Source organism: Aureobasidium namibiae, assembly GCF_000721765.1.
Source record: "Aureobasidium namibiae CBS 147.97 unplaced genomic scaffold scaffold_29, whole genome shotgun sequence".
Lineage (NCBI taxonomy): Eukaryota > Fungi > Ascomycota > Dothideomycetes > Dothideales > Saccotheciaceae > Aureobasidium > Aureobasidium namibiae.
The window spans coordinates 9,455-29,873 of NW_013581180.1; the positions used below are offsets into that span (position 1 = coordinate 9,455).

The following is a 20,419-nucleotide window of genomic DNA, read 5'->3' on the forward strand; positions in this document are numbered from 1 at the left end:
GCTTAAACGGGCCCTTCTGGGTTCTCGAGAGGATGTATTGTAGGGCCACAGCGGGAGGTTTGCCATCAAATTCACCCGAGTTGGTGACTTTCATTCTCATCTTGATCTCCCATTCGCTAAAGTCGACCTTGCCGTCGTTGGCGAACTCGGGGGGATCCCTAATGCGAATGCCGTGTAACAAGGTTGTGGCGTTAGTGGCCATAGTGGGCACCTTAGACGGTCTCGGGCCTGGCGAGTGGTTACGGCGGTCGCGGCGGCGGGAGTGGCGACGAGAGCGAGAGCGAGAGCGAGAGGACGAGGAGGAGCTAGATGGTGGTCCTCTAGGCGAGTGGGCAGTGCGTTAAGAGCGCTAGACAGGACGACCTCTGTCATCGGCCGTTTGTTTCTGGGCCTGCTTCTAAAGTTGAAGGTTCTGCTCGTTTAAGGCCCGGACTCGGTCCTCCTGGACTTTGAGCCGGCCTTTAAGGTCATCGGAGCGACGGTTGTAGGCGTCCTTCCATTGGGTGATTCGTTCGTCGCGTCTTTCGATCTTGCCATTAAGCTCTGCAATGTTTTCCTGGGCCGTTTCCAAATCGTAGCGATATTCGTCAGTCTGAGAGAGAAAGCCTTCGGCGCGAGAAGTGACATTATCGTGGTCGGCGCGCAGCTTCTCCAGGTCGGAGCGGAGTTGGCGGCTCAAATTCTCCTGGTTCTGATGTTCGTTCTAGAGAGCGACGACAGCAGCATGCCAGCCTGCGGGGTTGGCGGTTACTTGGGCGACGAAGTCATCTTCGCCGGATGTGCTGAAGTCGAGGTCTGATTCTCGGTGCAGGAGTTGTTCGAGGAATCGGTTTAGGTCAACACTCTGACCGTAGGTGATGTCGTATAGGGTGTGGCCGAGGCGGCTGTCGCCAGACGAGGCGGAGCGATTACGAGAGCGTCGGCTGGGAGGAATGTCACGAGAAACATTCTCAATGGAATCGCGGCGGTTGGTATTTCTGCTGGTTGTGTCAACATTGTCGTAGATGCTGTCACCGAGCTCGTCGGCGTCGGCGTCATAGGTCTTCGTACTGGTGACGGGGGTCTTACGGAACACGGTCTGAGACTGGGACTAGGTTCCGCCCAAAGTAGGGGTGCTCTGATTAGAGTGGCAAGGGATACGAGGGCGCGCCTGGAACGTGGTTGTAGGAGCGCCGCGAGACTGGGAACGAGTACGTCCGTTCATGACAGACTGCTCGGATATCTGGTGGTCGGCGGTGGCGCGGCCGCGGCCGAGAGGGTTCTTGCGAACCAGCTGTTCGCGGTTGATCAAGCTGGATCTATCGCTGTTGATCGGAGGGGGGTCTTAGGTTGCCTCGCCTTACGTGGCGGTGTTGTAGGTGCTCATCTTAAGCCAAGTTAACAAGCTCTTGCTGGTCGAAGTTGGGGTATTGCGCGCGGCGCGTATCAATTCATAGGCCTGGCCTGTAAGGGGTTGGTACGATAGAATGACACGGTCGTGGCGAGTTTAACAGTCAATTTGATACACAAGCTATCGTACGGTAGAAGTAAGAGGAGCGCGAGCTCCGAGTCGCGGATAAGCTGCGTGGGAGCTTTGGCCACGCTGGAGATAAGGTAGGCTTATCTCCGCCAGTCCTAAAGGTCTACGGTTCGACTCGGAGCGTAGGCAGAACCGTAACAGGAGCGACATAGTCTAGCTACGCCTCACCCTTCTTCTTTACCTCCTATAAGTTTTGTTTTAGAGTCGCTATATCCGTTAGGACTATGCTACGCTTTAATATAAGGGTAGTAGCTTTTAATCTAGTAGGTCTCTTAAGGAAATCGGTAGCACATTTAGAAGCTATAAGTGCCTTTATAACGCCTTAGATACGGATCTAGCGACCTAGTTACAATTAGTAGAAAGTTAATACGATAGTAGGATTATTAATAATCTATTTACCCTTAGAACTATCTACTTTAATAGTAAAATGCTAGCCGTAGTAATTAACGTTCTTAAGGATAATAACTTAAGCGTTAGAATAGCTATACTTATTAACTATTGAAAGAGTCATTATATATAGTTCTTTAACATTATTCTTAATTATAAGAATAATGACGAAATAGGCGGAAACTTAACTAACTACGTACTGTTTAGAGTTTAGCACTAGCAGATTACAAATCATTATACCTAACACGATACTATGACCGAATTCTCTAAGGGTTATTCCCTAAGCGCGAAGCTTATTTCCGCCACTACGTCGGATGTCTTACTAATAGCCCGCATACAGAAATGACACTCGTACGTGCTATTTTTGTCTATAAAAGTCGCATAGCCGCCAGCCGAGATGCGCCGTTTGGCCTTAATCCTCGAAGGTGAACAAAAAGGTAATATACATGTGAGCAATTGAGTCGACGCTCTAGTTCCTATTCGAATCATCGCCGGTCTCGGTAAAGTTAGCCGATCACGCTGCAGTCCAATTCGCATGGCTTCGAAAACAAGATTGCATCACCCTACAAGTCCGCCATGACTTGGTTTCGCGATGTTGACTTTTCGGTAAGCTCACATGCTTCGATCATTGATTCGTGGGTGTACCCTCCGTACAGCTTCAGGCTCCGCGATAGCCAAGCGACCGGATGTATCGTTGTGAACCATCGCTCCATACTTGACTTCTCTTTGACCGACTTCTCTGATAAGCTCTTTGACACCAGCATTGGCGACAGCGGGATGATCGAGGATGGGAGCGCGGAAAGCGTTGGCGATCTCGAAAGGTCCGAGAGTGACGTCGCGGCCCAGCTGCCAGTAACCCCAGTAACTGGGAAGGACGCAGAGGACACAGAAGAGAATTGATGCTAGAGCCCCATACATGAAGCCATGATTCGTCTTGTAGTGTATGCTTTGGCTGTACTCTTTGGCGAACATCTGGGTTAGATTCGCGGAAAAATCGTTGTTCGGATTATCGAAGAAGGGATCGACAGACAACGTGAACATCAACAGATTTATGCGACGTAAGATGTGGTCTAGGGGATCTTCGTACTGGTAACCACAACCAGCAGCAGAAGTGTTATATGGGGCTTTGAATGGCTGCACACTGGCCAAGCCGGTTTGGTTGAGGACGAAGCCACCATGTATACCATCGAAATGCATAGTGCTTGAACCTTTCAAGTAACGATCGAAGACTGAAGCCAGGCCACCTATCACGGTCAAGGAACTTCCGGCCAGGGTTAAATCTTCGAGAATATCTTTGTAGGCGACGAGAGAGTAGTTGTGGAGCTGATGCGCACTGCGATCGTACGCTGAGACATTCGTAGAGAGGGAGCGGTCGGCGTCGTCTCGGAAGCTCGTCGCGCCTCCATCCTCCGTATAATAGAGTTGTCCGCCATAGGAAGTGGTATTGTAACCAAGGTACATATTGGCGACAGTGGTTTTCGCGGAGGTGTGGGTACTGTCCTCTATGGTCACAGGGTACCGAATAATTGCAGGTCGGAGTGTGCAACTGTGTCGAATGAGTGTTCCTGGACAGCTACTGGGATCGCCTTCTTTGGCTGTGGTGTCGGTGAACGTAATGTTCATCACGATTCTCGAGTAGTCGCCATTTCCGTAGAGAGTTCCGAAAGTAACATCGAAGAGGGCACGCTCGGCGGTAACATTGACAGTCGAAGTGTCATTGGCAAGAGCTACCTCAATGGCCTCTTGCGCCACAACTGAACCATAGTCGATCGCAATCTCCTCGGTCTGACAATCGACACCAAAGCCGGTGCCGCTTACATCAAGCAGACATATCCCGTTACAACCAACGTAGCTGTTTTGGAAGATGCCCGCATTTCGCGACCAGACGTCCACCTCTGTGCCGAACCAGTCGATCAAGTCCCCGACTTCGCCGGATCTGTCATTGATGTTCGCTGTGAAGGGCATTGTATCGTTCACGAACATGTCAGCCCTGATTGAACGGACCGGGTCATCGCCGAGTCGCGTGCCTGCAGCCTTCTGTAACAGGATGCCATCGATGATGGTAAGCTTCGCAGCGAGGGCCGCTAGGGCGATGAAGTTGAAGTATTTGCCGCAGAGCACAACGTCCTTGATACTCGAGCTGAATTGCCAGGACCGGTGGAGTTCCTTGATGGTAGCACCCTTGAGCGCCTTCCGCCACCAGGTGATGGCGACGCCGTTTGCAATTGCAACTCCAAAGCAGATGTTCGCAATGCCATTGAATGCAGACAGCAGAACGCTGGGTCCGACTTTCTCTGCCCAGTGCCTTTGCCTCTTCCCATCGGAGAAAAGGAGGACAATGAGCGAACTGTTTGCACAGAGAATGATGGTGAACAGTGCGATAAAACCTGTCCAAGGGAATCGAGCTTTCAGTCCAGTCCTCCATTGAGGATCACCGAAGGCGCGCTCTTCACTGTCGAGCGAAACTGTATGGACTTGTGGTGTTTCCTTGCTGGTAGACATGGTCGGAAAACAGGAGAAGTGATGGGACGTTCAATGCCGATGCGTGAGCAATGCGTTGATTTATCTTCAGATCAGACGAACACAGTCAAGCACATGTAGCGTAGAAGCTGCGTCAAGCACCTAAGGGCCATTTTCCAAATCCTGTCACGCGTGGTACAGCTGCGTCGAAGGTCGTTCGAGCCGTTGTCGATAACTCTCGAGCTAAGGTAGGGTTCAGTTCAAGCATGCATGCGGGTCGTGGTCAGTTTCGACATGTTGCAAGGGTGTGTGGAAGCATAAATGAAGGCGGCAAGGAACAGATCTCGCAAGGTTGTTCGAAGGAAACAAGCGTCGGACAGGCCGAGTATAGTGCATATGCTGGAAGTCAGAGAGTATCTAGATCCACGGGCCATGTTCAGCTGCGCCCAGAGAAGTTTCAGGAAGCTGAAACGCACAAGAAAGTGTAAGCGTGGCGCAAAGGCTGGAGCACAGTCAAGTGTGGCGCATTGGCCAAGCGCTTGGCGATTACGGAACCCGCACCTCCCACATCTGATTTCTTTTCCTTTTGACCGCAGAACCATCGGCGCCCTGGCGGTCTGAGAACATCTACCCGCGGCAGTTTGTGGAGGCAGTTTGCTTCTCAGGTAGACTCCCCCACGCGATGATCGCAAATGCAGAAAGAAGCTCCTCCGAGCTTGCGTTTCCTAGCGAAGCTCGGGCACCTTTGGACCTGAGCCGCACTCGGCTCCCCACCTCTGGGGATCTCGACATCTTTCATGTGCTGCCCTGCTCCAGACTTCCATCTTGCATGAACTGCGCGCATCACGAGCAGTCCATCCCATGCAGTCTTGAGTAGCTGGAGCAGCTGGAGCAGCTGAAGCGTACGGTAAGCCGATGGTTCCAGGGACAAGCGGGAGATGAACATCAGCGTTCTCTCGCTCCGCTCTGTGGTGGCATGCCCAAATACGATCGCCATCAGTCGCCTGCCTATCCGACTAGAGAACACCTCCACATGCTGCCAGGACATGCTCGCAACTAAGTCGGCCGTTCCGAGCGCACCTCATGGATGCGGAATAGTCCTCCGCTCAAGACACTTTTGTTGCTTGCATGCAGCTTTTCAGCTTGCGACAAGTATGCTCAGGATTTAAGCATATCGCTGGAGGCATGACCGAAGCTCTAATCGGAGCTGACCGATTCGGTCAGGTACGTACCACGTAGCTCACATCGGCTGGCAAGTTTGGGAAAAGCACCATCTAAACTTGTTGATTGGTCTGGTGCTCAATCGTCTCGCATGGTCACCACGTGAGCTCAGCTCTAGCTGAGGTACATGCAGGAGAATGATACTTGACACACTTCGCTTGCATATCATTGACACTGCTTGCACATAGAAGAGAAGAACAAATCATATCGAGATCAGGGCTGTCCAGCTGGAATGGGAAGAATGTTGTCCAAGTACACATCTGGATCAATCTCCTCTTCGAGTAAGAGCTGACACACGACCAGAGACGGCAAGTGCTATCTGAAAGCGTGAAGAGTGGAGGGCGCCAGACACAAATTTTAAGCGTCCTGAAGTTATATTCTCTGCTCTCCCATCATCCTGGTCATATCGGCACAGCCCACTATTCCGTCTTAATTCTTGCTTCTCATTATCAAGACGATCCGCTTCCACGCGGGCCTCTCTCTCTCTCTTCCTTATCTGTTGGTAGAACCGTCAACATGATGGCCAGCGACGAAGCGATCGTACCTGTCGAAGTACTGACATATGGCGCTACCGACAACAAGCCCAAACATGACGTAACCGTCACCACTACCGCCATCGACTTACCAGATTCTCCTAAGCAACGTCCAACGATCAAGCTCCAGGGCCGCCGTAGGACGACCTCATCTTTAGACCAGTTGGAGTCACCTGCCTCTCATGCCAAGAGTACAGACGACACCCTTACAAGGATCGGCAACCTGATCAAAAAGGTTCACAGCTTTTCTATCATCACGCGATATGCGCTGTACGTTTTGCCAATCGCAACGCTTCTGGTCATCCCTCTTGCATTATTCGACACAATCTACAAACATGCAAGAGCAGGCAATATACGATTCCTTGGACTGTTCATCTGGCTGGAAACCGTGTGGATCGGCTTGTGGGTCTGCAAATTACTAGCCAAAGCATTGCCTGTCGTCTTCCAAGCTGCATGTGGTCTCGTCAGTACGGGTATCAGAAAGTACTCGCTCGTGCTCTTGGCCCTCGAGATTCCTCTGAGCTTGTTCTTCTCCTCCATCGTCAATTGGGCGACAGTACCTGTGATCTGCTCTTTCGATCAAGGCCACTGCGGCGACAAGTGGGTGGTTACACTTCATACTGTCTGTCTTGCCACCATCGCAGTTGCTGCTGTCTTCTTGGCCGAGAAGTTCTTTGTACAGCTTATCAGCATCAACTACCACCGTAAACAATACGATAGAAAGATCAAGGACTCGAAGAGACTCATCAGCATTCTGGACATGATGTACGACGCCTCGCGACAGCTCTCTGCACCATTCTCGCGCGAGTTTGCGGACCTTGACTACGACATCTTCGATCCTGATACTTCGGGCATCAAGAAGAAGCTCGGTCAAGCAGGTATCCGCACCACCGTCATCAACGATATTGGTCGTGCAAGAGACAAGGTCACATCCGCTTTCGGCAACATCGCATCCGAGATCTCAGGCAAGACTCTGTTCAATCCCAACTCAGCACATTCGATCGTTATCGGAGCACTTGAGACTCGTCGCGCGTCGAAAGCTCTGGCACGTCGTCTTTGGCTGAGTTTTGTTCCAGAAGGTAAAGACGTGCTTCTCGTGCAGGATATCCGCGACGTACTTGGACCCAGTCAAGCTGAAGAGGCTGATGAGATCTTCAATGCTCTTGACAAAGATTGCAACGGAGATGTTAGTTTGGACGAAATGACCATGCTTGTCATGGAGGTCGGCCTGGAACGCAAGAACAGAGCTTCGAGTATGCATGATATCAGTCAAGCCATCGAGGTACTTGACCGTATGCTTGTTGTTGTTGTATTCGTCGCCATCGCATTCATCTACGCTGCGTTCTTTAGCAAGACCCTCGCCACCAAGACCGCTCAACTCTGGTCTGTTCTGACTGGTCTCGCATTCGCTATCGGTGGTACAGTTACGGAGTTTCTGGGTTGCTGCATCTTCCTCTTCGTGAAGCATCCCTGTGATGTCGGCGATCGCGTCGACATTGACAAGACTGAGCTGATCGTTGAACATATCTCACTAATGTACAGTGTGTTCCGTCGTGTGGACAACGACAAGACCGTTCAGATTTCTCACGCAGTCGCCAACACTCTCTGGATTGAGAACGTATCTCGCAGCAAAGCCATGAAAGAGCGTATCACCCTCGGCGTCTCTGCAGCAACTACATCTGCTGACATCAAGGCTCTGCGTGTCGAGCTGGAAGAGTTTGTTCAGGCCTCAGACAACGCGCGAGACTATCAATCAGGCATTGATGTCGAGGTCGTCGGTATCGGCAACCTGGATCATCTCGATCTTATGATTGAGATCAGACACAAGGTAAGTGCACAATTGCTATTGAGTTCCAAGATTACCACTGATTTCTGACCAGTCGAATTTCTCGAACGAGTCATTGCGGGCATCTCGCAGGAACAAGTTCATGATTGCCCTACTGAGTGCTGTCAAGAATGCGGGTATTGAAGCTCCGTGAAGTATGGCAGCTTTGCATTTGCTGTATACATCTCATCCACCCATCTATGTTGCCGTGTTCCATAAGATTATTTGCCTGACCCTCCTCGCACTCAGAAATCCTCGAGGCGTGATTTCTGGTTAAAGTCATATGAGTTGCCATATCCGCGACTAAGATACCCATCCAAGATCGTTTGTTCGGACACGAGGGTTCGCTGAATCTGTAGATCAGCTCCTTCGTGATCCAACAGAGGTGTTAGATCTTCAGAAAATTCGACGGTCATCGCATTACTACACAACGCGTCAGTATTGCTGTTGGAAAGGGGCGACTTTGGTCGCAATAGCACATACCGATACCAAGGGGCGAAATGGATCATGGCAAGCATGACCCTTACATCGTTGCTGAAGTTCGGCTTTCCGGCATGCCAAAGTCTCAGGTCGCGAATCACAATCGAGCCTTTCTTTACGTACGGTTGGCATGGTGCTCGCTCTTGTCTGCGTTGCTCGAGCAAATGTTTGGCAATCCGATCGCTGGCTCTATCGCCTTGTTTGCCTTCGTGTGCCGCTAGAGACGTGGTGTTATGAGTGCCTAGCCATACTTCTGTACTGCCATTCTCAACGTCCATGTCAATCAGAGGAACGTTGACGACCACAGCAAAGGGAGATTCAGGATGATCGAAGTCCGCATCAGTGTGGACCGGCTGTGACTGCGGCTCGATTCCATTCATAGGCGGAAGTGCACTGTTGCCAGACACGAATGTCAAGCGAGGCTTTGGACCGAGCACGGAAGTGGTGACCTGAGTGGCGAGAGGATTGAGAAAGATAGAAGGGTAACAATGAGCTCGAGTCATTGGAGGATCTTGCTGGATGTTGCTGGTCGGTTGTTAGATGTTAGCTTCTACCTAATTGGAAGCAGCAAACCCTTTGTTGTAATTGAACGGTCCATCATCACCAAGAGCTTGAAGCTTGTACGCATCTCTGATCATGGTACTGTTGAGAGCGTCGAGCTTTGAGTGCTCAATTACATCTTGCAGTACGACGAGACCGTCACGGTGCAATGCACGAGTTGCCATCTCAAGGTTGTGCCAGCCCAACTTCCTTGCCGCGATCTCTTGTGAGGTGATATGAACAGTGACAGGTGATGAGGACAAGTTGCGGCGCGAAGAAGACTTTCCACCAAAACGCATGTAGCGGGTCGTGGTACCTGGTCTGGCTTTTGGTATGTATTTCGACAACATCTTTGATGATTCGTGTTAGGGAGGATAACCAGGGGATGAAGGATGGTTGAGCTGAAGCCTTTGGCGACTAAAGAAATGTATGGTACCCAAGCATTCTTATAGGCAATTCTGTTCATGTGTCCCTGTAAAGAGTGCATACGAACGTTTTCCAACGCTAGCCTCAGAGGTAAGCGTGGATTCGGGCGGCGAGATCTCCACTGTGAACGTTTCGCTTACGCTAACTCAATGTGGAAGTGGATGTCGAAGCACTAATCCGATCGGCTCCAGAATGCTTCCAGGTCATCCACAATTCGATGGACGGGCCAGCCAATCTCTAGACTACGACCAAGTAGAAGACCCCTAAGACTTTCTCGTTGGAGGGCAGACCTGAGATATCTTCCGCCTGCGACAGGTCACAGATTAGCTTTCACCTTCCATCCGGGACGTTGACTTACAGAATGCCATGGGCCCAAAAGCATTGACTCTTGCAGCTTTGTTCTCATTCGTGTACGCTATGCCGCACAGTCTTTCGACAAGTGTGTGATCGAGCTCCATGCTTGGATTGGGAAGCGACAACAATGTCTTGGCCGTCAGATAGTACTGTACAGCGGCAACTACATGAGATTTAGCAGATGGGCTACAACGTCAAGGTTTGGAACTCACTATGCCATGGTCGTAGATACCACTCGGATGGGAATCGGTTTCCTGCTCTCGGTGCTCGCGAGTATAGCATGTAGCTGGGCGGTAGGTTTTCATACCAGAAATTGAGATTATCGTTCAACTCCATCCACTCGTCATCGAATCGACCAGGGCTCGTGGCATCTCCAGCAAAGCAATGATTGATCACACGCGCCAATATGTAAGTGATGGTGTTGGCGTGCATGCTTTCTGGTTCCGACATTGCAGCTGTGACGTCGATATGAAGATTTATACGTACTGGCCGTTGACATTCCAAAGCAACCGTGATCTCTTCCCACAGGTAGTTCCATGCTCCTGCCTGGAGTAAGCCTACCGTGCTCATATCAATCTCCTCGTTTGAGGAGAATCGGCAAGCGCCCAAGAGGTGCCGCTGCTCTTGCCTAGAGTCCGCTATCGCACGGTCAGATGGAGTCCCAATGCGCCGGATCAAGGTGGTATACTTTTCAGGATTTCATAAGAGCGTAACAGACAAGCTGCCACCAAGTAGTCTTCTCGCATACTTGGGTCGAATTTGCCGAGTCCGCTGAGTAGTCCCTTGACACAGGCGCTGTGATACAACATACTGCAGGTTTCGTACGTCTGATCGTGCAATGATTTGTGTTGAGCTGAAAAGGCAATGATGGCGTTGAACACAACAGGACAATCCAGAGCCCGGACCGGAACCAGAGACTCGAATGGGCGATTGTGCTCACAAAGATCATACCAAGCCGCAAGGTGCTCAATGTAATGATGATAGAGGCCAGCAATCGTTTCATTGAGGAGATTTACTGAGGGGCTCGCTGGATCTGGGATCTGCATTCGCGTTCAAGTCTCCAGCTTGTTGTGCCAATTGGCTCGAGGCAGGATCGGGCGTGTACACAACAAATTTCCGCTCCGGTTCTAATCTGTCGCACTGTATATGCCGCTTCGTGCACATTCGACATGCTGGACGGCCGCCATCACCTAGAAAGCTGAGCGACAGCACTGACATGATGTATCAAGTCAAGCTCACATTTGATCCTCCGCCGCCGGCATGTAGTGCTTTGGTCTGTTAGTCGTCCACACGTTCATCGTTCGAGCGGTTCTGTTCATACCAGGCTGGATCGTCGTTAGCTGGGGCCGATGACTTTTAGAATACACGTGAAATCTGGAGGTACGGCTCGCAGCATAGCCGAAGGGTGCAACAAGCGTCGGCTGGTTGTTGATTGACAAACGTGCTGACCCGCCAGAAGGTCTTCGAGATTCTCAGGGATGATGATAGCAACAGATTACTATCCCACGGCAACATGACGATGCCAAGCATACTGCGGGGTGCTCAAATTGGGTATCCACTTCCGGATTAAGGGTAAGAGAATGGAACGTCGCGAAGGAATCGCGTTTACGAAACTTCTATCCACTTACTATAACGTCACACAATCTTACAACGATCTTTAAACAACTTTACGGCGCATGTCACCGTCGTCTTGTGGGACCTGTGGATTGTCTGTCTCATATGCCATGTTCGCCATATTGTTACTCGCTACGCCGGCTCTTGCGCTGCCCGCGCGTTTCTCGTCACATATAGAACAACAGACGCCAATCGAAGTGCAGGACCACTCGCAGGGCTACAAATTCGACCCGTTGCTCCACCTTCCGGGCACGTCGCCATACTTTGACGCAATTGGATTTGGACTCGAGCACACAGCGCCGGTTGGCTGCAATGTCACCGCAGCGTCGTACATCGTGAGGCACGGAGCCATCTACGCAGTAAGTCCATGGTCAAAGACCGTGGCACCACTCAACTGACACTTGCTATCTAGAACGATGACGAATACGAAGAATACATCAAGCCGTTCCTCTTCAAACTCGAGAAGCACAGAGACGGCTGGTCAGGGCCGCTCGCATTCATGGGCAAATGGGAATCGCCCATCCTCGAAGACAAACTCGAAGAACTCACACCCTCGGGCGCACGCGACGCCGAGAAAGTTGGAAAACATCTCGTCGAACGATACCCAGACTTGGCCCCGTACACAACGAGGATATTGGCAGACAAGAAGAGCAGGACTTTTGACACGGCTACAAATTTCACCAAAGGCTTCCCGCACCACGAGAACATCGAGGTTGTGCGTATCTTTGAAAACGACAATGGATCCATGGAGTCACTTGTCCCGCACAAGCTGTGCGATAATTTCAACAAGGAACCTGGTACAAAAGAGCAGTACAGGTTCATCAAGATGTACGGCTCCAGAGTATCTGTCCGTCTTGCGCCTTTCACACCTTTCAAGCTCAGTCCCAAGGATGTTGTAGGCATGCAATCAATCTGCGGCTACGAAAGCGCCATCCTCGGCAAGCGCTCCCCGATGTGCGCCGTCTTCACCGACGCTGAATGGATGGCCTACGAATATCACTGGGATCTCAAGTATGCTCACATGGTCGGGCCCTTGAATCCTTTGTCTCCCTACCTCGGCTTCCCTTGGTTGGAAGCTCAATCCCAGCTCTTCGCTCATATCGACAAGCATGACACACCTAGCGGTGGCTGGCCTGATAAACAACGCTTTTTCCTCTCCTTCACCCACCGCGAAGTCCCTCCTTTCATCGCTACCGCTATCGGTCTCTTTGGTTCTTCGTCCGATGCCGGTGAGCAGTTTCCCACGGATCACATCAACTGGACCCGGGCCTGGCGCATGTCCGACTTGATCCCCTTCCTTGGTCACGTTGGCATGGAAAAGATGACCTGTGACCGTGGTGGCGCTGTCGATGCAGACGGCAACTCCGGTCCGGGAGATTACGTGCGATTTATCGCAAACACAGCGCCTAGACCTATCCCCCAGTGTCAGAGTGGGCCTGGTGCGAGTTGCCCATTCGACGAGTTCAGAGAGTTTATTGGTGAGGGAGCAAAGAAGCACAAGGATTTCCACAAGCTGTGCGATAAGAAGGGAAAGAAGCATGATGAATAGATCCGACAGGTTACACGTGGGACATCTATTTGCATGTATATGGGCACTCGACGCCTGTTGAACGTATGTTGTACTCTGTTTAAATCATTGTATACGAGTTCCGTGCAGTCGTGATCATCTCCAATAACGTGGCATAGCACTTCCCACGATGAGAACATTAATGTTTCGTGTTTTCTGTTTTCTGTGGTATTGTACTCGATAACAACAGTCCTTCATAACCCATCCTATTCACGGTGCACAGTGCTTAGGATTTCGCTACTTCTCAACCAGGCGTCCGCCCTTATAGCCACGACAGGCCCGGCACCGGCCCTGTTTGGCTGATGAATTGTCCACTCGGTCCCTGCCTTGCTAGAGATGAGACACATAACGGTGTATTTATTCATTTCTGAACGCGCTCTGCACTCTTTCAGCACGATACCCCGTATCACATTGAGCCTGCCAAGGCTATGGGTGCGTTAAACTGGATCGAGTACACGCTTGGTCGCCTGCTATACAATGTTCGTGGCCGTGATTCTGCACTATTTACTAACGGGCCGGCTTGCAAAGACATCGCGCCAACAATCAGATTACTTGCACCCGAATGCGGTGCTACTGGATCGCAAATGCTCAAATACGACACGGGGTTGGGCGGTGACGTCTTTCCCGAGCTAGAATGGACTGCGCCAGAGGGCGTCAAAGGATTCGTCCTAGTCGTGCAGAATCCTGATATTCTGCTCCCATTTGTCGCAACCCATGGACTTTTCTACGCCAGACCTGGACCCGTCACCTCGATCAAAGCTGCTGACGTGCAATACAAGAACGAACAGGGGAGCCAGCATGAGCTGATCAGACCATTCCTTCTGTGAATGAATACTCTAGACACAATTTACAGCGGACTGAAGCCATTTCTTAGCCATGGTCCCTATTGCTACTTCTTCCAGATCGTGGCTCTCAGCGAGCCACTGGATCCCAGAACACTCGGCAAACGACCTTCTCTAAGCGCCATCTCGAAGGCAATCAATGGCAAAGCTTCGGACCGGGCATCGTGGATCGGTACTTGAGAGCATAAGTGGGAGGAACTCGTCGCCTAAATAAGCAACTCGAGCAAATGAGGGAAGCTTTGAAGGATGCTGGATCATACGGGATAGGAAACATACGAGGCGGTGTCATCTTTGTCGGTACTCATGCGATGTAAGGCTCGAATGGTCCTTCTGGCACCCCTACCACGGAACGTTGTGGCATCACGATGGAATGAACTCATCTCGTTCCATCCGTCATCACTACCCCAAGTATTGAGTACCTGGGCGTATTCGATCTACTTCCCAGTTTTCGAACTATGTTACGACAGCGGAGAGCAGTGAACGCGCCAGGCTAATCTACTGATTGATACCTGCATATACCTCCACTATATGCCATGATGCAGTAAGTGGCTAAGTTTAGGAACAGTATGTTGTGCTGCTATATTAGAGTCGCGAGGGGATTGGAAGCTCGACCCTGAGAAAATCAGACGGCGGGAAGTTAGAGCTTTTGGTAAGAGCGGCATAGTATCTGCGCGTTCAATCTATATCTTATGTAAACGCCTCTTCCTGGTCTCGATGTACACAAGCACATATGCGTTTTCATGGTAGTCATCGATGTGTTTAAGAAGCATTTCCGTTCTCGCCCGCCATGTCCGCTCTTCGCGCCATTTCGGTCTGCTCCCGTTGCTTCTTTTCCTGCGTTGCCCGGCGCCATCTGGGTCTATTGATCATAATGTACCACAGTATAGGGCTGACCAAGATGGTCAAACCAGCAAAGAATGTTGTCGTCCAGCCTACACCCACTTTCCCAACCATGGGAGAAACAGTAAAAGTGACCGCTGCTCCCAACCAGCAACGGCACATGTTGTGGGCCGCCGTGGCCGCTCCAGCTCTGCCCGGAGACACATCGACAAGGAGCACCGCAACCGTGTTCAACGAAGCGCTGATGCAAAAGCCGATAACGAAGAGGCAGATTAAAGGTCCGGCCAAGTTCACCTTGTACTCTATCATCCAGCCAAAGCCAACGATGCATAGTGACCCAAGTGCAAGTGTCGGGAGTGCCACCTCTAGGCGAGCTCTCTCGATAGGAAAATTACTCAGATCGACATGGCGATAGAACTCTAGCGATATGCCCAGCTTTTTGGCGTAATGCTGATATCTGGAGTCGATGATACGGCCACGGACAACTGCGGCAAGCATACTTCCCACACTGAGGGGCAGATAACACAGAGAGATTTGCAGTTCGTTGAAGTCGTACACTGAGCCGAACTGGTCGGGAATCAAGACGGTCGTTGCGTATAGGCCGCAACACACAATGGTAATGTACCAAAGAGCGAAGCCTGCTTCCTTCATGAAGATGATCCTGACAGTCTTGAGGGGTTTCAGGAAGCGCATCTTGCGAATTTTGGCCAGTGTCTCGCGTTTCTCTTCAGACACCGCTTCTCCTGCGCTGACCAATCGACGTTCCAGTAGTCTGTTGGTGTAGCAGCAATACCAAACTGATGTCGGCACAGATCCGTTGCCGACTACCTTCCTGCAAGCCTCGAGGAGGAAGCAGAGCAAGGGGACGAAAATCACGCCAGCGACTATCAACAAGAACCAGAAGATAGCATGCCAGCCTAGATACTGTGCAAGGAGTCCACTAACCACGAGGCCCAACGCAGGACCTGCTTGGGGCGCAATTGACATTTAGGACACGTGAATCCCGCGCTCCTACGAAGTCACCAGGTCGGCCACAACTGCGTTCACAGGGGCTACCGTCCCGCTACTCCCAGCACTCTGAATACAGCGGAGGACCATCAAGGCGGGGTAGCTGTTCTGCATACCCAATCCGTAGTGGCCGCGATGTATATCACAAAACAGATGACATACGAGGGTCTTCGAACCGCCTCATTGGAAGATTCGCCGACAAACGCGGGAGCAAGACCTTGCATGATCTAGACTGATGTTAGCCTATGGAAAGACTGTGAGCGTTGAGAGATTCTAAGGGAAGAAAAGGACTTGCCATGTAAGTGGTGACAGTCAAGGTGACCAGCGTGTAAGAGACATGCAAACCACAAGCGATGGTGTCGAGTGCGGACAGGGAGATGGAGCCAGATACTGGGGGAAATAAAGAACAGATACCCGCACAAAGGAAGATCAGCCTCTTCTCACTGTGATTGGAGGTCGAATGAGACCTGTCGTCCTGCGCTTCGCTCAAGCCGATGGCATCGCTGGTGTATTAGTTTGGCAGCTTGGACCCTGCCTCTGGAGTTTCTGTTCTGTCGGAAGACGATGAGAGATCGAGCTCGCCGACAGATCTACGAGTCTCTAGGTCCTCTGTAGATGTTGCGGCCAGAATGCTCGAAGAAACTGGAGACTGGGCACGACCATTTTGTTCGCGTTGCTTCGCTGAGCGCGGGTGCGATGCCAATTTGAACCCTGATATAGGTCGCGATATGCAGCTTAAAGAATTATCCATCCGTCGCACAAAACCTTGTTGTTAACGCTGTCAACGACCTCGAGAGTGATTGCCAGCCTGCCAGTGCTGGAGGGTCTGCTACGCTAACCTAGGAAACCCAAGCAAAGCAAAGCGTGACAACACGTGGCCAACGGCGTATACCATTGCAAATGATGGACCGCCACAGTACAGACAACAAGTTCGAGACGCTCTTCCTGCAGGATCCTCTTGGACTTTGCATCTTCTGAGACTCAAACCAATATGGTTCAAGTTTCGGTCTCTATCTGCGAACACTTGTTCCATATCTTCAAATCCTCCCAAGATATCAGCTACAGTTACACTAAAACAGTGATAAATAGCGAAACAACCACCATTCTGGTGGGTTGCGAGGAGAAACAGACTGAAGACCTCTACTAGTAACCCTCAATTCACAGTCTACCACGGTGGCTACTCCGACGGCCCTGATGGCATTGACATCTACATCGCAGAGGTGAGATCTGATGGTAAAGCTCAAGGAACCTACCAGCGCGTCTGTGTGAACTAGACAACTTTCCATCGATGTTGCAGCTTGGGAAGGGTTCGTAATGCGAAGGGTCTACTTTTTTCGAGGTGGAGGAATCAGCTACATCACAATCATGGAGTGGTTTCGTCTTTCTAGTCATCTCTACCAACTTTGTCATTCATGTATGTCTTTGCCGAGCCCACTTGGAAGCATAGTCATTTAAAAGAAGACCATGTCTCTCCGCCATGTTTTACCAGTGTCTTCCACCTACTTTATTTTGTCATTTTCTTCCATTCTAGACGTCTCAACTCCAGGGCACTAAAGAAGGTGTGAGGAAAGGTCTCATGATCTTTCGTGTTCGGATTTGGCGATCGCTTGTCACGACGAAGAGTGAATGACTTGCGGTGGAGCGGCATCGCTTGATTAGGCGAAGCGCCTGTCACGGGCATTGCTAAACGGCATCCAACCCCAGACTCTTTGGCTTGCTAACTTCTGCATCTGTGAGATGGCTGACGTCGTGCAGCCCATGCTTCATATACGCAGTAATAAAAGCATTGTTCGCATCTATAGCAAATTCAGAAAATGCAATGGCTTTCGACTCAGTGCTGACTTTGGAGCAACTCACATCATCCCATGTTCTTTAGCGGTGTACGTCGCCGATCTTCATGCTTCATCTGCCGATGTTGGAAGCATCGATCTGCTGTTTTGTTTCTATACACACGACCTGTTGCAATTAAGTTTTGTCGGCAGTTCTCTTCGTGAACAATTTGTGCCACACCTTGTCCTTGAACCTCTGGTCGCCTTGACTGTCCTACATGCTGTCGCCTACGAGTAGCCCGTTTCTGGAATTCAAATAAGTTTCTAGATGTTCATGTCAACTGCTGCCAGAACTTTGATCGTTTTAAAGTTCGACGCCTGGCCCAAAATGTCTTGCCGACTCTCTGAATCACTCACGTGGAGTTCGTTTCAGATGCTTATCACAACTGCCGCACCATCTTAATGGCCCAATATCTGGCACCTTCCTTGATACGTCTTGCCGACAGGGATCGCTTTGTTGAGAATGAAGATCATGGTGTATCTGTAGTAACCGTGGCTATCCTGCTAACCGAGGCAATGACTTTGTAGTCCTCGGACATTTAACCCCATGGGGTCTCCAGGTGTTTTGACACGACCCCAGATCAATCACAGACATAACCCAGTATTGGGGAGACTATCAGTTCAGACTTACTGTCTACTACTCCTTCCATCCGAGATCCGCTTGGGACTTGTGCCCCCGACGATGTCCGAGCCCAGCAAGACCGAAATGACACACATCGAAAGAGTCGAGGAGGCCGAGAGCCAAGAGGTACGGCCAAAAGTCGCTTTGTCGACCATACTGGCAGTGTTTGTAAGTCACTTGTAAGGGTCTTACATCACGATCTCGCTGACTGTCGACAGTTCCTAGGTCTTTCATTTGTTCCCGCCATTGCGTCAGGCTTTGTAATGCCTTCACAGATCATCGCCCAGATTGGTATGTCACTGGACGGTCTTGAGGACATTGCATGGATCCCTGGCGGTTGGTCCATCGGCGCTGCTGTCTCTTTCTCTATCGCTGGTGCGCTAAGTGATATCTTTGGACGTCGGTGGGTTGTCATGTTTGGTCAAATCCTTGTCCTCGTTGGCGCTGTAGGTTTACGTTATCCTCACACGTCTGACATGACTACTGATCGTATACTAGATCGTCTCTGCTACAGCGAGCACAGTTCGCATTGTCGCTGCAGGCAGTTCTATGATCGGCTTCGGTGCTGGTTGTATCCTGGTCTCATACGCAGGTATCGCAGAGTTGCTCCCCAATAAATACCGGTATGACCCCCTGCTAGCGATGGACACCAAGTAAGCGCATACTGACATGAGACAGTGGTATAGGACTAGCATGGACAGAGTTCTGTATCACCATCCCATGGGGCGGTGAGTATCCTAATCTGCGTTTCTTTCTCCATCGCTAATGATTGTACAGTGCTTTCCGGTTATATCGCAACTCAGCTCTATCTCAAGTCCACCTGGAGATGGTGTTACTACATCAGCATTATCTACGCTGGGCTCGTGCTCATCGGCACCTACTTCTCCTACTACCCGCCATCTCACCCACAAGGAGACTATGAAAGATCCAGATGGCAGGAATTCAAAGAGCTGGATTTTGTGGGTCTCGGGCTCTTCACTGCCGGTCTTGTTGTTTTCCTGGTCGGTATTGCATACCTCGGTCGTACCACCTACTCTGTGCCAATGGTTGCAGCAACCATCACGGTTGGTGGCACTGTCTTCATCTCGGCATTTGTCTACGACTTCACCATACCGAAGAAGCCCATCTTTCCTCTCCATCTTTTCCGTATGTTTGGCGAGTTTTCGGTCTATCTGATCATTCTATTCGTCTGCGGAATGATCTGGCAATCCATGATCGCGTTGTCTAGCCAGGGTGCTCTCTACATGTTCACCAACAATATCACCGAGATTGGTATCATCTCCATTCCGGGAAACGTCTCTGGTGTCATCGGAGGTTGGATCTTGCCGAGTTTAATCCATAAGATCAAGCATGTGCGATACCAGGTATTCGCCGCTATCCTTGTCCAGACAATCTTCACCGCGTCTTATGCTGCCGTGGTTCCCAACAACAAGATCGGCTACATGATTCTCCCCATGTTTGGACAGAGCGCCTTCACTTGGATGACCATACTTTCATTGGTGGCATCTGGACTATTCGTCCCACCTGAGGAGTTGGGAACCACCGCTGGGCTGCTTGGAACATTCCGCAGCGCAGGAGGATCTGTTGGAAATGCCGTCTTCTCCACCATCCTCGCTTCGAATCTGAACAAGCACTTGGCCAAGAACATTGCGGGCGCTGCTATAGGCTCCGGCTTCAACCCAGCAGATCTCGGCAAGCTCATTCCCGCCGTCATCCAGAACGCAGTTGGGGTTCCAGGAGTCCTGAAGAGCGTCCCCGGGATCACTACAGCAGTCGAAGAAGCCACCAGCGCTGCATTCAAGAACACCTACGCAGACGCCTTCCAGCTGGTGTATTACTGTACCATCCCATTCGGTGTCGTCGCTTTGGTCGCGGCTTACTTCGTTCGCGATCCTGGTCATCTAATGAATAATCACGTTGCTGTGCACCAGGAGAAGATGGTACTCGAGCACAGGAAGCAGAAAGAGATCGGTGAGGATGGTATCAAGGTATCCGCATGAGCAAGTCAGAGTTGACCGAGGGAAGATGATCTGATAGGACTTCAGGCGTTTTTTGGCGAGTGATGTTGCGAAATTCCTGTGGCCTCAAGTTTTTGTAGCTCTCATTCCTTCACCAAGGATATATGCAGTTTCAGTTTGGTACATGACTTAGACATGGCTGTGCCATGGTAGCTGCCAAGTGATTAGCATGATGGAATGTATCATGTTCATTTCCGAGATTACCTGAGCTGCGTCTACGATAACTCACAAGGTCACTTTGAAGCATGATTTTGGGCTCACCTGAACCGTATGTCATTCCACTGACACAGCAGGTTCTTGATACTGAGCCCTGTGAGTACGCGGCAAATTGTCC

At 50.8% G+C, this 20,419-nt stretch overlaps 8 protein-coding genes across 8 annotated transcripts; 4 read left to right on the forward strand and 4 right to left on the reverse strand.

Moving 5' to 3' along the window:
- Positions 1-397: 397 nt before the first annotated feature.
- M436DRAFT_68137 (uncharacterized protein) lies at positions 398-1,366 on the reverse strand (the record flags this gene model as incomplete). The annotated part of the gene is made up of 3 exons (XM_013567155.1): positions 398-691; positions 752-1,049; positions 1,344-1,366. The coding sequence occupies 3 exons, from the start codon at positions 1,364-1,366 to the stop codon at positions 398-400; spliced, it is 615 nt and encodes a 204-aa protein (XP_013422609.1).
- A 1,152-nt stretch (positions 1,367-2,518) lies between these two features.
- Positions 2,519-4,408, reverse strand: M436DRAFT_76909 (uncharacterized protein; the record flags this gene model as incomplete). The annotated part of the gene is made up of 1 exon (XM_013567161.1): positions 2,519-4,408. One exon carries the CDS (start codon positions 4,406-4,408, stop codon positions 2,519-2,521), a length of 1,890 nt encoding a protein of 629 aa, XP_013422615.1.
- A 1,695-nt stretch (positions 4,409-6,103) lies between these two features.
- On the forward strand, positions 6,104-8,099 carry M436DRAFT_68139 (uncharacterized protein; the record flags this gene model as incomplete). Its single annotated transcript, XM_013567156.1, has 2 exons — positions 6,104-7,948; positions 8,001-8,099. The coding sequence occupies 2 exons, from the start codon at positions 6,104-6,106 to the stop codon at positions 8,097-8,099; spliced, it is 1,944 nt and encodes a 647-aa protein (XP_013422610.1).
- Positions 8,100-8,190: 91 nt separating this feature from the next.
- On the reverse strand, positions 8,191-9,264 carry M436DRAFT_58482 (uncharacterized protein; the record flags this gene model as incomplete). The annotated part of the gene is made up of 3 exons (XM_013567132.1): positions 8,191-8,368; positions 8,429-8,950; positions 8,999-9,264. 3 exons carry the CDS (start codon positions 9,262-9,264, stop codon positions 8,191-8,193), a joined length of 966 nt encoding a protein of 321 aa, XP_013422586.1.
- Positions 9,265-11,469: 2,205 nt separating this feature from the next.
- Positions 11,470-12,908, forward strand: M436DRAFT_76912 (histidine acid phosphatase-like protein; the record flags this gene model as incomplete). Its single annotated transcript, XM_013567162.1, has 2 exons — positions 11,470-11,718; positions 11,772-12,908. 2 exons carry the CDS (start codon positions 11,470-11,472, stop codon positions 12,906-12,908), a joined length of 1,386 nt encoding a protein of 461 aa, XP_013422616.1.
- Positions 12,909-13,354: 446 nt separating this feature from the next.
- Positions 13,355-13,948, forward strand: M436DRAFT_86402 (uncharacterized protein; the record flags this gene model as incomplete). Its single annotated transcript, XM_013567163.1, has 2 exons — positions 13,355-13,749; positions 13,801-13,948. 2 exons carry the CDS (start codon positions 13,355-13,357, stop codon positions 13,946-13,948), a joined length of 543 nt encoding a protein of 180 aa, XP_013422617.1.
- A 579-nt stretch (positions 13,949-14,527) lies between these two features.
- Positions 14,528-16,367, reverse strand: M436DRAFT_76913 (MFS general substrate transporter; the record flags this gene model as incomplete). The annotated part of the gene is made up of 5 exons (XM_013567164.1): positions 14,528-15,548; positions 15,624-15,724; positions 15,763-15,843; positions 15,912-16,119; positions 16,180-16,367. The coding sequence occupies 5 exons, from the start codon at positions 16,365-16,367 to the stop codon at positions 14,528-14,530; spliced, it is 1,599 nt and encodes a 532-aa protein (XP_013422618.1).
- A 1,784-nt stretch (positions 16,368-18,151) lies between these two features.
- Positions 18,152-20,067, forward strand: M436DRAFT_58469 (MFS general substrate transporter; the record flags this gene model as incomplete). Its single annotated transcript, XM_013567131.1, has 5 exons — positions 18,152-18,235; positions 18,286-18,513; positions 18,566-18,690; positions 18,746-18,795; positions 18,845-20,067. 5 exons carry the CDS (start codon positions 18,152-18,154, stop codon positions 20,065-20,067), a joined length of 1,710 nt encoding a protein of 569 aa, XP_013422585.1.
- Positions 20,068-20,419: the final 352 nt, after the last annotated feature.